The 18156-nt window shown below is 41.9% G+C and overlaps 1 protein-coding gene across 2 annotated transcripts in view; it reads left to right on the top strand.

Annotated features, from left to right (window-relative positions):
- The window catches only part of si:dkey-220o5.5 (actin filament-associated protein 1-like 2), a 33498-nt gene extending 20415 nt beyond the window's left edge, over positions 1–13083 (top strand). For both annotated transcript variants that reach the window (XM_041999491.1, XM_041999490.1), the window contains exons 5-16: positions 2134–2242; positions 2309–2535; positions 3785–3964; positions 4087–4173; positions 4399–4468; positions 6824–7056; positions 7145–7254; positions 8465–8582; positions 10502–10583; positions 10692–10858; positions 10956–11066; positions 11280–13083. In XM_041999491.1, the coding sequence (XP_041855425.1) occupies positions 2134–2242; positions 2309–2535; positions 3785–3964; positions 4087–4173; positions 4399–4468; positions 6824–7056; positions 7145–7254; positions 8465–8582; positions 10502–10583; positions 10692–10858; positions 10956–11066; positions 11280–11306 (1521 nt within the window). In that variant the 3' untranslated portion in view covers positions 11307–13083. The remainder of the gene's footprint in view (positions 1–2133; positions 2243–2308; positions 2536–3784; positions 3965–4086; positions 4174–4398; positions 4469–6823; positions 7057–7144; positions 7255–8464; positions 8583–10501; positions 10584–10691; positions 10859–10955; positions 11067–11279) is intronic.
- Positions 13084–18156: the final 5073 nt, after the last annotated feature.

Here is an 18156-nt window from a genome sequence, read left to right as displayed (position 1 = left end):
CTAATATTCCCACAGCAAACAGTCCCAGTCCCCCAGTCCAGGACCACTTACCATAGACTGGTTGGATTTGGGTGGGAGCTGAAATCTAGGAAAAGATTCTATTCATCACTGTTTTTAGATGCAGCAACATCCCTCAGGGTTTCCAGGCGCTTGACTAAGGAATGCATCTTTGCTTTTGCTGCTTATGAGGGGCTGTTTGCTTTATCAGAGACCTCCAGCAGACACCTGGATGCTTGTCAGCCAACAAGAGTTCATGGTTGTGATAATGAGATGCTGCTTAATGTGAGAGAAGTTTAGGGATCTCAGCATGTTGGTTGGACAGAACAGGGGACTGAAGCCTCTTCTGTGATGATGATGGTGGTGTACTGATCTTTTGTGATGAAGAGCCTTTCCAACCGTGGAAGAAACATGAACAACTGGAACCAAATCACTGTCCAAACGTTCTAGTCTTCCTCCAAATCTGAGACCAGTCCTCAGCTGGAAAAGGGTGGCGTGTTGTCTCTGGGTTGGGAAGGAGGTCCTACCCCAACTGGAGGAGTTCCAGTATCTCGGGGTCTTGTTCGGGAGTGAGGGAAGGATGGAGCAAATGATCTACAGGTTGATCAGTGCAGCGTCTGCAGCAATGTGGACTCTGCATCGGTCTGTCCAGGTGAAGAAAGAGCTGAGCTCAAAGCAGAGGCTCTGGATTTAAAGTGAATCTGACACCCAACACCCAATGGATCAAGTTGATGAGAGGCTGATGGAATTATTTCTTTGTTTTCTTCCACAATCTAATAAAGACACTGAACCATACTGGACGCCATTGCTGTTTTAAAACAAAAAAATATGTACCAGAACTGAAGCGAATCATTAAAAGAACTCTGACCTGGTGAGTTTACTGGTTGATACCACCCCTGCTGCCACCTTCAGGTTAGGAGAAGAAACTGCAACACAACGCCAAAACGACGTGTTCCCCCTACGATTGAGCATGAGAGCAAACTCACCAGCATCAGCTACGCCATAACCAACCACACGCAGACGCCCCACAAGCATTAATCCGCCTTTACTGGTAGATCTCCGTTCCAACCATCACCATGGTCATGAGCTGTGGGTAGTGACCAAAAGAACCACATCATGAATACCGAATTTAGTTTCCCTCCTCAGGGTGTCTGAACTCTCCCTTAGCGATAGGGTGAGAAGCTTGGTGATCCAGGAGGGGCTCAGAGTTTCAGGTAAGGTTATGTTGCTGTGGAAATGCAACAAGATTACAGTTTACAAACCATATCCGCACCCTAACCGTCCCAACCCGCTGGTAGAAACGAATTTGGGGGATAGAGAGAAAATCTGTACTTTAGTAGGGCTTTAAAGGTCCCATATTAAGCAAATTTACTTTCTAAAGGTTTTCTAACAGTCATGTGTGTCCTCTGTGTACGAGGCCCCAAAATGAGAAAATTCTGACACATCTCTCACTTGGTTGCTCCACTTTTTAGTGAATGTGTGCTCAAACGGTTGAATCTGAGAACTTTCCCTTTGTGACCTCATGAAGGGAAATACTCACTCCTCCCAGTAGTGGATACTGCCAATAATATGGGACCTTTAATACATCATGATAAATGTGCATAAAAAAAGAAATAGAAACAGCAATCAGGAAGCAGCTTCAGATGACAGACAGAAATATGTTAACCACAGTTTTTATCCAACAATCATTCTGCCCTGAATCACCAGCTGCAACAACAATCACATCTCATCCAGTCCTGTTCAACATGTATAGAAGAACAGGATCAGCCAGACGTAAAATTCAAACTATAGCTGATGATGGTGTGAAAGGCGTTTTACGCGTTTTCCCTGGGACATCAAGAGACTTGCAGGGTCTTGTTGGAACAGATTTCTGTCACTTAAAGTCAACTTCCCTCTTAACTTCTCACACGGTTCCAATCACACATGAGACAAGGAGCCAAGACTCTGTGTTTTTCACCTTTTACTCCTCCGTTTATCATCTCATGACCTTCAGGATGATCTGCCTGATCTCAATCTTATCTTCTGAGCAGCTTAACTGGACTAAACCAGTTTAATGTAACTTCTTTAGTCTAATTCATATTGATGTAGTTTTTATTTCCACAGAGCTCTGCTTTCTAACATCACTCCTTTGTTCAGGGCCCCACAGTGCTGCCCCATCCTCCTGGAGGTCTAGGAGATGATGAAGAGGATACATACGAGGAGGCGGAGCCTTACATAGCTGCAGACACCACTACAACCAACACAGGTAAAGACACAAAACAGAAAAATCACCCAGAAATGGCATAAATCACAAACTCCTTCCCTCCCTCAGAGAACGCCGACTCAGACAGCAGTCACTATGAGTCATACGGTGAGGAGGAGGATGATTACGAAGGGGAGGAGCATGTGAAGGACAGAGCTCACTATATCCAGTGGAGCGCCTCGCAGCCCTGCCTGAGACCCACCCCTGAATCCCGGCTCTGTGGGTACCTGTGGAGGAGGAAGTGGCTCGGACAGTGGAGCAAACACCTCTTCATCATCAGGAACGACGTGCTGCTGGTGAGGAAGATGACAAACAAAACAGTTGTTGTTCCTCTAATGTCCACAAGATGCTGTTGTCAGCAGGAGTTTCTGCCTCCTGACCAATCAGCAGCCTCCAACCAGCTGATTGGTTGTGGGGTGTTTACAGTGTAATAAAAACACAGTAAAACTATCAGCCTGTAGTTCAGTAAATATTTATAAATCCAGTATCTGAATCAGACCCAGTTAGTCTAGTTCTAAGAGACTTAAAGTGAATATTTTATTCTTCATCCCAGTCTGAACCGTTGTCATTTCTTTCAGTACTCTTCAGGAACAGTTCTCCAGGATCCTTGAAGGACTTTTCAAAGCTCTTCTTTTTGTTCCATTCTCTTTCCAGATGATCCCACACTGCTTTAATAATGCAAAGGTCTGGGTTCTGGGGAGGATCCGTCCCTCCATCAGACCCACTGAGGTCCTGGTTCTGGGGAGGATCTATTCCTCCATCAGACCCGCTGAGGTCCTGGTTCTGGGGAGGATCCGTTCCTCCATCAGACCTGCTGAGGTCCTGGTTTTGGGGAGGATCTATTCCTCCATCTGACTTGTTTCAACCGATCTTGTGTCAAGTGACATACCTCAGCCTTTCTCCCGGTTTTCCTTCCTTATGGCTTCTTTTTTCTGCCTGAAGGATTCAGAGGTCAGAGTTAAGTTCTTCTGGAAATGGCCCGGTACCAGGACTGGACTGAAAATAGTGGGAAATTTAGAACATGTCCAAAGACAAACTTTGAAAGACCTTCAGAAAGATGGAGAACTATTCATGAAGACCACTTTAGAAGATTACAACAAAGTCTGAGATAAAGAAATGAGGACTGGATTTGAGGTTTAAACAGATCTCTACTTAGTTGTTGGTGGTCTTATAACGGGGTTCTCTTTTGGGACTTCACTCCCACTTGAATCAAAGATTTTATCCAGGTTTAACAGGATCTTGCAGGTTCTGTAAACTCATGTTACTGAGACTGGTTACTGGGGAGTGGTAGCCTAGTGGTTACAGAGGTGGGCTTGGGTCTGGAGAACCTGGGCTCGGCTGGCAACTAAGGTAAAAACACTGTGGGTCCCTGAGCAAGGCCCTTAACCTCCGACTGCTCCCCAGGCACCAGAATCTGGCAGCCCACTGCTCCTAGCAACTAGCATGGGTTAATGCAGAGAAAGAATTTGCCCACTGTGGGACTAATAAAGGATGATTAATTTACTGGAGTTGTGTTTGAGGTGTAATGTTGTGTTTGTGTGTCAGTGTTATAAGTGTGCTCGGGACCTGCTACCACAGCTGGAGTTGAACCTGCGTGGCTGTAAGCTTGTCTACAAGTCAAAGACCAATGCCAGGATCCAACACCAGCTCAAACTGATGCTGCTGGGCTCCGACTCACTGGTGCTGGGCTACAGCAGCTTCCAGCAGGCTGACGAATGGAGAAGGGTCAGCAGCCAACACCTCACACATATTTTATTTGCTGTGCTGCTTTATACTTCCACTGCACCAACCAGACTGATCCTTTCATTCATGTTAAACATCAGTAAGTGTAATCTCTGTGTGTGCAGGCGATCGAGGAGGTGAGCGTTGGAGGTGAGGTGAAGACTCGGAGCTTTTCCTCTTTAAACAAGTCAGAGCAGCTGCTGTCCTGCAGGGTAAGACACACAATTAGGTTTGTCTCTTAACATGTGAGGATCATCTGCAGTCCAGACCTTCACAGGGGAGAAACGTCCTCAGAAACAGTTGAACAAACTCTCACAAGTTTCAGTTTGTTTAAATACACTTCTCTCCAAAGTCTTAATGAACATTCCTCCAACATTCAACACATTTGTGAATAAATGTGCAAACAAGACGCAACTCTTTTGTTTCTCTGTTTCCAGTCCAGTACAGTCCAGACTGACTCTGATGAGGAGAAACCTTCAGTTCACCACAGCCTCAACAAGGACAAAGGTACCACCACTACCACAGTCTGAAACAGGGATGCTCTTCATAAAGTTCTGTCTTTGCTGAAAACAGTCCCACATACATGCCTTATATGTGAACATAATCACAAAATCAAAGGAAAATGATAGAACATTTATATATATCATTAAAAAGATATGTTTTTATTTGTAACTAGAGCACTATTTGGGATAAGTAACACGATGAAAGGACCATAGAAGAAGACATGTGCATTGTTCTATATACCTAAAAACCACCAACAAGGCCAGAAATCTGGGTGCATTGATGGACTCAGACCTTAACTTTGAGAAACACATTAAGGGAGTCACAAAATCAATATTCATATATATATCTATATATAGATATATATATATCAAGGGTAAAATATCTGATGACTCAGCAGGACCTGAAAAAGTCCAGCTTCCATTTTTAGTCGGCTTGATTATTGTAACAGTGTTTTACAGGTTCTACCTAAAACATCTGTCAGACACCTGCAGCTTATTCAGAACTCTGCTGCTCGAGGCCTCACTAAAGCTGGGTGCACACATACAGATTATCGGGCTGTTTCTGTCATGATTTTGCCCCTTCCTGACCAAGGAAAGCAAACGTCCGACTATCTTATAAGATTTTCCTATAATAAAAATAATGGATTAGATTTATAATGCGCTTTTCAAGGCACCCAAAGCGCTTTTACATTATGTCCATTATTCATCCACTCCTCACTCATACCTGGTGATCTTAAGCTACTTGTGTAGCCACAGCTGCCCTGGGGCAGACAGACAGAAACGAACATTCATCCACATTCTTGCACCAGCGATGCCAACACTGGAGGCAAAGAGGGTGAAGTGTCTTGCCCAAGGACACAATGACAGATGACTGAGGGGAGCGGGAATCAAACCGCCAACTTTCCGGTCACTGGACGACCCGCTCTACCGCCTAAACCACTGCCATCTATAAAATGATCCTGTGGTCTGAGGTGTGTTATGAGCTAATTCGTCTCGACAATCGGAAGTATTAAGCATGTTCAGTATTTACGACCAAATATCTTCACGCGTGTGAGGAAAGCCGACGACTCCTGAGTCGGGACTCTGTGCATGGTGACATGGAACGGAACGTAGCCAATAAGACAGCGAGCTGACTGGAGAGCAAGGAAGGATATAAAGTCTGTGTTCATGCTGTCTCCAGTCTGTTATTTTTTTCAGTTCTGGATTTTTCTGTTAACAATAGTCCCAAGACCTCCATCATGTATGTCCTCTGTCATACTGGGTGTTGTGTTTTCTGGTTGTTGCCATGGTTCTTCTTCTTAGTTTTTTGTTAGATCACGTTTGTTCAAGCGAGATTTCTGGCTTGGAGGACTAGATTGTAGATCGGCAGCGGGACAGCATCGTGTTGTTCTGTGCACACTACATACAGTATGATCAGCACTGTTAAATGCCTGATTTTTTTTTATCTTCACATGTGAGGTCTCAAACAGTTAAAAAACTGTCATTAGAATAAAAAAATCTTTATGTATGTACCATGCCTAAGACTCAGAAAGTGGACCACATCAGTCCAGCTCTGAGGTCTTTACACTGGCTATCGGTCAATCAGAGGATAGACCCTATAGTTCTGCTGCTGGTCTATAAAGTTCTGAATGGTTTAGGACCAAGATACATCAGTAAAGCTAAAGCGCAAAACAAACTGTAACAAAGTGTGGGTTTTATGTCACATTGCTTCAGATATCGGATAGATGGACTCACATCTGACTCTAGAAAACCTTGGTATCCAGAGGAGTTTATGGTCCACTCAGTGACTGTAAGGTGTCCAAATCATTATCCTTCCACCACCGTGCTGACAGCTGCTATGAGGTGTTTGTGACCAAGCATGTCCACCTTGGTCTGGTCTGTCCAGAGGTCATTGTTCCAGCAGTCTTGTGGTTTGTTCAGATACAGCTTTGCCATGTGCTGTCATGTTATTTCTTTTTCTCCTACAACCCTTCCAAACAAGCCATACTGGTGCAGTCTTTTTTTTAACTTGACTTTCATGAACATTTAACATGCTAACTGAGACCTGGAAAGTCTGAGATGTAGCTCTTGGTCTGCTGGAAGACGAGCAGCTGTATAGAATGTGACTAACTATGGACTCCAGATAGTTTGGTAATGACCTTATAACTCTTCCCACACTGATGGACAGCAACTTTGTTGATGTCTTTTATCTGACATTATGTATACTTCATTTTAATTTTTTATAAATATCATTATTATTATAACCATTTACTGTTCTTAAAATCAGACAACCAGATCATCTGACTGCTGTTCAGGAATTAAAAAGGTCTGTAAGCAGTGTGATTGTTCAATCAGTGACGTGAGCTGTTGTATCCAACAGGTTTCCTGAACGTGCTGATGAACTGTCAGTGGCAAAGTTTATTGTGTCAGGTAGAGGGAGGACTCCTCAACATGTTTGGAGAAGAAGAGGATAAGGAAGAGGAGGTGAAAAGAGAGCGTTCACCTCAGTACACTGTCCAGCTCAGAGGCTGTGAGGTCAAAGCTGGACCAGACACAGAACACTCCCACAGGATCTCACTGAGCATGCTCGGTGACCAGGTGGCTGTGCTGGAGGTGAGCTTACAAGTAAGGAAGGCAGAATTCCTTCATTTATGCTTGTTTTCTTGAAGCCTGTCCTTCTGTTCCACCTTTGTTCCTTCAGGTCAGCTCTTCAGAGGAAAAACTGCGGTGGTTTAATCTGCTGCAGGATGGAGCTGCCAATCACAGTCACCATGACAACAAGTCACAGGAGCACACAAGTGGTGCTCTCAGGTAGACTCTTCATAAATCTAGTTTAAAGCTTCACCAGGATGTCTCCTCATGAGATCGGTTGTCTTATAGCCTATCTCCATGTTACCTTGCCTCTTCAGAGACTTAAAGACATTAGTCAACAAGAAACTTACCTTATACCTGAAATCCTGCAGTAGTTTGACCCCCATACTGTCTGGCTTCAGAATTGGCCACAGATGTATCTCTAAAACACTGAAAGTGATATCATATGTGCCATTGACAATAAAGAATATTGTACAGCCATTTGTTTACTTGGCAAAAGTCTTTAACAAAAACCACTTACTTAGCAGGGACACAAAAATCTGAGTCTTTGGATGAATGCTTTTTATACTCTATGTGAGTTGGGGGTTACCAATTTGATCCTCTGCCCTTATCCATGGGTGTTCCTCAGGGGTCTATTTTAGGTCCACTCTTTCTTAAAATTTACATAAACAATGTTCACATCACTGCTGGCAGCTCTCACATCTACTTATATGCTGATGACACCACTCTTTACATATCTAATCCAAACCTGAATGCAGCCAAGACTTCTTTGCAACGTGGTCTCCAACAGTCTCTAATACACCTCTAAGCTACACTTTCTATTAAATACAAATGAAACCAAATGCACAACTGTCTACTGTAAATTACCTCAGATCCCCTGTCATCTTAACTTGTTGGATGGTACAGCATTACAACTTGTTAGCATCTAGAGGTATTTAGGTATTTTAGCTTGATAGATCACTTTCCTTTGATATTCTTATCAACACATTATTCTCAGGTCAAGTCAAGAATCAGGTTCCTTTATCTCAACATATAATCCTTTACACATTCTGCAGAGCACACTCAGGTTACAATTACAATCCTCCTCGTCATAGATTATGGTGATTAAAAACTGCCTCCAAAAACCTTCTCAGAAATGGATGTTATTTATCATACTGAAATCTGGTTTCTTACTGGTGCTCCTTTCAACACTCATTGTACTGTACTCACACATTAATTGGCCATTACTCCATTCTTGCAGTTGTTGCATTGGGACCACTTTATTTACAAACTCATCACTGGTACACAGCCCCTTTATCTTTGCTCACTAATCAACATTTCTGGCAATGACTGAAAGCTCTGCTGTAGTAATTTTACTTCAGGTTAATTGGTTGCATCTTTGTCATCGTTCATCATAATCATCTCTTGTTGTTAATCTGCTATTTTTCAGTGGGCTTCAGACTCGCAGGTTTCCCACCTCCAACACCTACATGGACGACCCCTTCAGTCTGAGTGGAGTCGACCGAGACCAGCCCGTTTACTCCAATACTTCCGTCCTGGAGCACATAGTACGACCCAAACTGTTAGGTGTTCAGAGTACAGGCAGAGCAGAATGTTTCAGTTAAAGGACACATTTCTGAGACTCGTCAGCACCAGCACGGCATCCCAGCAGGCACTCTGGAAGTTTCTGAAGGAGGGATTAGCATAAATAGTTGCTCTGGGGCTGGTTCCAGAAAGCAGGTTATGTTGAAACTCTGAGTATATTAACCTGGAATTGAGGGAAACTGGGTTTTCTGTTACAAAAAGCAAGGTATGTCTTACCGTAGAGTCTGTTACAATGGTAACTCATTCTGTGAAGTGAACCTTTTTGCTGGCAGGTTCACCATTAATGTTTTATGTAAAGCACTTTGCATTGTCTTGTACATGAAATGTGCTTTACAGATAAATTAGCCTTGCCTTGCTTAAAGAAACCCTGAGTTCCTTCCACCTGAAACAGCTGTCAGACATGGGTTGTTATGGCAAAGTAATTCCAGAGATTTAGAAGCTCAATTAATACACAATGATTTAGGGAGAAGGTTTTATTCAGAAGGTTTGTTCAGAATTGTTCAGAACAATTGTATTATTATTTCCTTATCATCATTTCATCCAACAGTGCCAGCCACAGATTCTCCGGCTGTACATATCTACCATAGCACACTGTAATCATGAGATGACATCACAGCAAGATTTCTACTTTATGTTGTGATACTCTGAGACTTACATAAAATCTGAATATTAGGTGAGAGGACATGTACTGGAGAAGTTAAACAATCTTTGCTTGGAGCTTAAATCACTAGATGTAGAAATAGCCACTTAATATTTTTTGTGTATATCAATAAATGTGAAATAGACATAAAAATGTACAGTCATGGTCTAAGGCAAGTTTATTTGTATAAAACATTTCATGTACAGGACAATTCAAAGGGATTTAAAACAACAAAAGTATTATAGAAAGCATTCAGAAGTAGTAAAGCTGCAACAAATCAGAATAAAACAATAAATTATATTAAAATTATTAAAAGCAGGATAAATTACAAGTTAATGTGCAGATCTCATGCATAGGTGCATGAAAAAAAAAAAGATTTTAGCCTGGATTGAAAAGTATGTACATTTGCTGAAAGTTTAATCTCCACTTTCTAAAAGATGTCTTTATACTTCATCTAGAGTTGCCTACATGTGTGTTTTTCCCCAGTGGGATAGAACCTACATAAAACTAAGATTTGTTCTATCCACCAATATTTCAACCCACATGCTCCAATCATTCATTTTCTGTACCACTTCGTCCATTCAGCGTTGCGGGGAAGCTGGAGCCCATCCCATCAATTACCAGGCGAGAGGCAGGTACACCCTGGACAGGTCATCAGCCCATCGCAGGCTCTAGTTTTAATAAAGTTAAATATTAAATCAGTGCACTAGTGGATTCAAACTTCCACATTGACTCAGGCAGCAGTTTCCTTCCCTGATGCTTCTCTCTCATCAGCAGCAGCAGCAGCAGCACTGTTCCCTTCCTTCTGTATGAAATACCTTTTCATTTTGCCCGAAAGGCTCAATAAGAACCTCTCAGCCCAATTTGGTAAAGTAACTGGCTTTTTGTCAGCGGTCGCCATGGTGAATCCAGGTATCAGGGCTCCACTGATGATGGCTTTTTGTTGTGGTTCTCAGCTCAGAGATACTCAGAGTTGATTGAACCAACTCACAGCAGCTGATCTGGAACCGAAAACTAATCAGGAATAATCATGGGGATTATTAGCTAATCAGGAAATAAAAAATGCATATGATCAATTAGGTTAGAACAAATGACGGATGTGTACAAGGAAAGTAAGACAAAAAATCAAAGGCGGGGTTCTGTCAGAATGCTGCTCTGCATCTCTCCGGATGCTCTGAACAAACTAAAAACTTCAAACCTTTTCAACGTAATGCATCATGTGACATGCTCGTTGTTTTTCAGCTTCACAGCTCTCAGGATTCGGTTCACCGCAGCTCAGTCTCGTCCAGAGACTCGGTGACCTACAGCAACCTCAGCAGCCACAGTGAGTCTCCTGTGGGCTCACAGTGAAGTTAGATTGAAATGAGCATCTTAAGCATGAAGGGCAGACATGTTGCTTGGACAGAAACAGCTCAGAGAGTCTGTGTTTCAGACAGGAAGCCGGCTGAAGTGCAGCGAGCCGTTCAGAAGCTTGAGCTGGCTGGAAGGAGGACGATGCCGCTCCGGGCTGGATCAGAGACCAACCTGGCCTCTGCTGCCAAGCAAAACAAGCGCAACTCCTTCAGACAGTCCCTGGCCATCTGCACTGAGCGCGCTCAGGTAGGAAAGAACCACAGTCTGCAATCTGAACTGGAACATGCCTCTTCTCACTGGTTCCGCCAGCTGCTGTAACCTCTGCTGGTCTTTGCTGGTCCAGGTGGGCTTCCTGAACCCTCTGCTACGACGGACAGCCTCGGCTAAAAACTCTCTGAAACGAGCTCCCTCAGCGCTCTTTATCGAACATGGAAAGGTTTTCCAGAGGAAGAAGGTGAGAATCCCTGGAGCTAACAGGTGATGCTGCAGGTTTGTTGTCTCTGATAAACAGAACCAGTCACTGTTCCATCAGATCTAATGGCTGTGTCCAAACCAGTATAGTATGATTTCATTTTGTTTGACCAACCATCCAAAAATCCAGATTTTAACCAGACAAAGCAGAAAATTTTGACCATGTTTGACTGTTTTTATTTTACTGTTTTTACAGGAATGGGAGACCAAAGCTGCTGCTTGACATCAGATCAATATCACATCCAATTAACCACCGTAGGATTAATACAGATAACATATGCATCGTTTTGATCCCCTGAGGGGAAGCAGCAGGAGCTGCGCTCTGCTGTGATTGGTAGTTAAGGTTCAGGTGGGCTAGATCCAATGTTTCACCAGCAGCTTGTTTTGAGCTTTGTATTTTCATCCTGGGCCTTCTTTCCATCCCTTTATTCAGTCTTTCTTAAACAACCTCGTTTTAGCTGCTGTCTCTTTAAAAATCCCTTTCTTCTGATTGGCCAGTTGCTGGAAGCCACTGGGAGGCAGAACAAATGGCCACGTAAACACATACACAAGTAGGAAAAGCAGCAGTTTCTGAAACTGAATATTTAGCTTACTGGAAGTCTTTGACAGACATTTACTGCATTATTTTAATTTTCAGCCACATGAGGATGTTAAATTTAGACTCGAAGAGAAAATAAGAGAAAACCAGAACATGTTCCTGTAGCTACCAATAACACCAATAAAATGCAGCCAATAACATAATAACAATAACATGTCAATAACTAATAACACTTTACCAGTAATATAAAACATTGTCATGCTATTGGTTGGTCAGTTGACTGAACATGCAAAAAAATCCTTTTAAAATGTAATAATACAGAAACATCTCAGAAATACAAGATTTTTTTTCTTTCAGTAGTTTTTCCTTCAAAAATAGGTATGAGCACATACATGGCGCGTCATTATTATCTGTGTTATTACATAAAAAATGGCCAAACTGATCATGTTATTGGTTACTACGCCCCCTTTAAGCAGCATCAGTAAAGCCGTCTCTGTGTTGTTGACTTTAATAAATAACAGTGTTGACTTGAGAAGAAAAACTTGGAATTAGCTCCTTATTTTGACCTGTTTTCTACTTAACTAAAACTTAAGGACTTTGTGTCTGTTGGACATACTCTGAAAACTACGGCAGCCCTGCGGTACATTAAACAACTAAATTAAAGTATTTCAGAAATATACACATATACACACACACACACATTAAATAAATGTGTTTGTTTATTTTGTTAGTATTTGTTTGTTGGTAGAAATATTGTTGTCTTTCTTATCTTGTTTTCTAAAATGCTTTTTACTTATTCATCTAAAAAGTGGTTGTTTTGTGTTGTAGGGTTTATTCCAGTGTTGTTTGGTTCGTCCCTCGTGGATCCTGGACATGTATGCTGTCGTAGCGACGGTGCAGAAACACTCAGATGACTTTTAGTTGTATAACTGGTCTATGGTATATTCAGGGATTTACATACAACTAAATAACACGTTAAACATTAATTCAGGTCTACATAAAAGCAGTTCACCTCTCCATCCCTGCCAAACGGTGTCTTACCTGCAGGGTTTCAGACCGAGGAAGCACAAAGAAACGATGAGGTGAATTTTCTGTCCACTCGTGTCCAGACATGTGATCACACTCGAAAAAAGAAACTTGTGTTTATCATTCCACTGACATAATTTCACTTTCTGTTCTTCACTTGTTCATTCATGAATAATTTCTGTTTTTATTTCCTTCTTTGTGTTTGTTTTGTTTTAATCCCACACGGCCCGTTTCATGACTGTGTGATTCTATAACTGCTGTTTTCACCATGTACTGACCAGCAAGCGTAACTGTAGACTGTAGATAGTAAATGTTTATTACCGTGACGACCACTTCTTGTAGCGTTTTATATTTACTGTACTTTGTACTCAGGAAAATGTTTCTTTTTGACCAAACACTGATCTGTAAAGAATTAAAATCTGATTTTTACAAAGTACTTTTTACTATGTTTTTATCAGAAGTAGAAAAATATCTTGTTTTAGTTTCTTGTTGATTTTGTATGTATTCCTTTATGCCTGAATTTATTTACAATTATATAAAAATAAAACAAATACAGAAAAATGCTAAATATTAAATAAATTAATAATTAATCAAAATAAATAAATAATATTAAATAATACAGAAATAGGAGTAAATAAGAGTAGAAAACAATAAATAAATAAAAAAAAAAAAAAGATTAGACATAAAGAAATGAAATTAACCAAGACCAGAAGTGGTTAGGGGGCGTTAATGAGATTAAGTTGAAAGCCATAATTAAAATGTTTTAACATAATTGTGGGGGTTATAATTGTGTTTGGTTGTATTATTTACATGAAGCTGAGATCAGATGCTGAGACAAATACTGTTTCATATCATCTCTGAGATGCAGAACTGACAGATTCTATCATTTCTAGTCAAATTCTTATATTTTGAAAATATAACTGTTGACTTCACTGTAGATGTTAAAAGACATTTTATGGTTTGTCTCTATTTAATTTGATAGTATACAGCCTTTTTTGTATAGGCTGGTGCCTATCCCAGCAATTAACAGGCAAGAGCGGGGTACACCATGGACAGGTCTCCAGTCTGTCACAGGGCCATTAACAATGTTCCTCCGTGAAAGATTAGAAGGGTTTGCATTTCCCCCCCTCCTTGAGCTCCCACCCTGCAGTGGTGGAGGGTTTGATCCATGCTCGTCATGGATTGTCCCAACTTCGTTGTGATGACCAGCTGAGTTTGAAGCGTTAAGTATGAGAATCAGCGCCTCCATATCTGCGACAATGGACCTCCGAAAAAGGGTGGAGTGCCTTCTCCGGGTCGGGAATGAGGTCCTGCGCCGAGTGGAGGAGTTCACGTATCTCGGTGTCTTGTTTGTGAGTGAGGGAAGGATCGAGCGGGAGGTCGACATGCGGATCGGTGCGGCGTTTGTAGTATAGGCTTTGGTCTGTCGTGGTGAAGAGGGAGCTGTAAGGCAAAGCTCTCAATCTACCAGTCGATCTACATTCCTACCCTCACCAATGGCAATGAACAGTGGGTAGTGACCAAAATAATGAGCTCGCAAATACATATGAATAATTTTTACTGTAAGGGAGAACGGGTTGGTTGTCACAGTGGCTACAACTCGAGGACGTTGTTGAAAGACAGCGGTACTGAAATTTCCTTAACAGGGTCATAGATCAGCTACATGGTTCATTTAGCATTTTGACTCTTGACATTGAGGTGAGAGGACATTTTATATTTTTGACATTAAAATGTAACGTTTCAGTTTTTCTGCATCCTTCTGAGTCTTTTTCACACTGGTTTAAAATGTAACACTTCTTACCATTTTATAAGAGCTACAGTTCAAAATGACTTTTTTTTGCTAGGCTATTGTTTATACTTGCTAGCTTAACTTCTAGCTAAAATGCCTGTTGGGGATGGTTGTCACATTCTCTCCAGGGTTGGTTGTAACATGTGAAAAAACCCAGTTTTGGGACAGACATGCATGGTGTGATACATGTAGAAATTTCTTCTCTTTTTATAGAGAGAAAATGGGCAGAAAGTCTGTCCGGAAGACTACTTCTGGCCAGACACCCTCTGATGCTGTTGCAGGCCAATTTCTGTTCTGTTGTATTGTTGTTGTCTGATATATTGTTCTTGATACTGATTTTCTCATTTTGACACTGATACTGAAGTACAAAAATGATTCAGCCAGTTCATGGTTTAAGTGAAAGAAAGATTTTAGTAGGCCTATTCTGTTCTGTTAGACTGTTTTTACACACATTTTTATACGGTTTCTTTTCAAGTAATTGTGTCCGTTCTTGATATATGAGAGGTTGTAGCCTTAATAAACGGTTGTTTCAGCTAAAATATTACATTAAATGCTTTGTGACATTGTGACCCCCCACGATGGGGATGGTTGTCACAAAAGCTCCTACACTCAGCAGCTCAGCGGGGGGACTTGGCCAGCCTGACAGACTTTATAGATTAATACTATGACAGAATCATCATGGGAAAGCCAAACCAAACATCTAGCCCCTCTACCTTATCCAAGGCCAAGAAACAGTGAAACAAGGATTCACCTGGAGCTATTTCACCACCGGGAACGACTCAGCGGATGTTCTTTTCTCTATGGCAAGAAACTTCGTAGTTTTGACGCATGTTTGAGCCTGGTGGAAATTCTCCACAAAGAGTTCCTCCTTAATGGCTTGGTGGGAATTTCGAAAAATAACATCTTCACTTATTCTGGAACAACCCTGACATCCTGCAAAACAAAAGATGATAAACTTCACTCAATGGAAAAATAAAGGAATAAAACAGATAGAACATACAACAGAAAATGAAAACTTCTTGTCATTTGATATTCTTACTTCACAATAGAATCAGCAGCACTAAATGGAGTGTAGAATACTACCAGTTTCAATCTATTATATGTAAAAAAAAAAAAAAAAAAAGCAAACATTATTATATATATATGTACTTTATGGGTACTTTGCAGACTCTTATTTAAAGTGATGTACAATCAGCTACAGCTTAGTCAGTGGTACCATGGAACGGGCCGGTTCTCTAACCAGCGGTGTTTCCTAATCAGCTTTCAGATCAAGGACCATTTCGTTTACGCCAGAGACCCCGCAGTGCTTAATCTAGAGGTTCAACAATCATGAATAAACATACGGAACCTATAGTATTAATCATTTTTAACACTTATAGCCCATCTACATCCGCGAAATCGGCTATGAAACTGCTAACATTTACGTTGCTAACTCTACTGCAGCCTCCAACAAATGATCAGATCCATAACTGTCATCAGGGATAGAAGACATAAGAAGCATGCTGCAGTTTATATTAGAATTATGATCAAATATCTTCATACTTACAACAGTAGAAAACAGCCTCCGCCTGCATCGGTACCGCTGAGTCGGTGGCTGCAAGCTCTGAAAAACTGGTTGAAAGTCCCTCCCCTTCTGCTACGTCAGCAAGATGGCGTCTGTTTAGTGCGTGTAGTGTCCATCGTTTCGCACTAGATTTTTGGCCGAATTTAGGGCAGCATCTGAACTGAAATTTCTGTGTCAGCACACTAAGCACTTAAATGTAGTGTTCGAAGTATAGAAGTGCGCGGATTGGGACACACCCTGTGTCTACTAGGTGACTTGGGTGAAATTAACATTGTAATTAACTCTGCACACATGATCCTCACGGTCTTATGTATCACAAAGAATATTATCCTTGTGAACTGGAAAACCAAAAATAATCTGTGTAATAAGCAGTTTAGGAATCTCTTAGTAGACCACATCAGTAGTGAGACAATAGCTGAGTTTCCATTAGAGTATTTCGCAAACTAAAAGCGATACATTTCAATAAAGTGCAATTGCCTTTTGCAGGTGTTTCCATTGTGTATCGGGTGGCACCGCAGGGTGTCGCTCTGCCCTCGGGGCTGTTCCTCTATAAAAGGGGAAGTGGCACCGTACCAGGGAGCGCCAGTTTCCTGTTGAGTTGCCAGGACGTTGCTGGGCCACGTCAGTCTTAGTGCAGGTTGATTTTAGCAGCAAGCGGGTAAATATGTTTTAACATGTTGAATTTTATATTGTGGATGAGTTTTTAAATGTAGCTTGTAATGCAGGGTTGGGATCTGAGTGATGTTGGTCCTTGGAATAAATATTTGACTGAGGAAGGGAATTCAACGCTGCAGGTATGTTATTATTAATGTGTCTTTGAGATTGAATTAAAGTGTTTTGGTTGTAGTAATTTTGTATTTCTTTTTTTGCTGTTGTCGGGTACCGTTACCTGCTGTCCTTTTAAGACTTTTGTTTTTCAAGTTGGTCCGCTCCTGGTCCGAGTTATCTTTTATGGTTGTGATAATTGTAAGAGCGGACTAACTGTTCAATCCTTTTGTTTGTTTGTTTCGTTTGTTTGGGTCACTTCTCTGACTGTCTGTAGCCTGTCTGTAGCCGCTCGGACACGTTTACACTTGACTCTTTTGCTTGCAGATATGCGGTGTTAGTTTGCAGTGGTTTGCAGTGCAATCGTGTGCGGTTTTGGTTTGGCCCCCTATTAGGGCCGGTTACCTAAGCGGATCCTCCGCCTTTGTAGTGTGCGGGTATAGTTCAGGTGGGAGTAAACTGGTTCCGAGTTGGACAACAGGAGGAGAATATGGGGATGGTCCCTCATTGTATTTGATAAATAAATTGAGTTAAAACTTTACGTTGTTTGTTCTTATTGGATTTATGTTACACAGCCTCGTGGTAACAGTTGAATGGTGTTTAGCGCATTTGCCGTTATTCTTATGAAGTCTTGTGTGTAAAGTGTTTACATTACACTTTTGTGATATTCTTCTATATCAACACGTCTGAAAAACCACCTCATGACAGCGTAAAAACTTTTTAGCGATATTTGGGAGTTTTTTCAAAATGGAGGTGTTTCCATCGCCGGTTTGTTATTGAGATATTTAGCTTTTGCGCAATTCTAGGGGTAATGGAAATGCCCCTAATGTCTGTCTCCTCAAAGAAGCAGTTATCTGGATCTCATTCCCTCTGGTCCCCTGTGATTGGCTCCATCATTTTGTATAGGTGGAAAGTTGTGACCTTGTCGCTTTGGGGGTTGGATGTTGGCGGAAGGGTGCCTGATGGGCGCTGGTGTGGTCTGGGTTGGAGGGTGTCAGCTCTGGGCCAGGTGGTCAGGCTGTTCTGGGGTGGGCTGGGTGTGGGCTCTGGTATCCAGGGGTGGCCCCCTCTCTTGGAGGTGTAGGGGTTGGTCGGTACAGTGGGGTCTGGACCTTCCCAGGTGTGTTACCACGGGGGTGGTTTGGCACATGCTCTGGTGTCTGGTTGTGGACCCGGGACCCAGGGTATAGCCTGAGGGCAGGGGGGTGTAAGGGGTTTTCAAGGAGGGGCTGAGGGGGTGTGTTTAGGGGTGAGACTGAAAGGTTTGTGTATGTATGTGTGTGGGGGTGTTTGTGTGTGTGCCAAGATGAGTGAGAGGGGGCGAGGATATAGGTGTGTTAATGAAAAAGCAAAAGGAAAGGAAAAAAAAAAGAAAATTAATGGATGGGTTT

Source organism: Melanotaenia boesemani, chromosome 11 (genome assembly GCF_017639745.1).
Source record: "Melanotaenia boesemani isolate fMelBoe1 chromosome 11, fMelBoe1.pri, whole genome shotgun sequence".
Taxonomy (NCBI): Eukaryota; Metazoa; Chordata; class Actinopteri; order Atheriniformes; family Melanotaeniidae; genus Melanotaenia; species Melanotaenia boesemani.
This window is presented reverse-complemented; position numbering and strand designations above follow the sequence as displayed.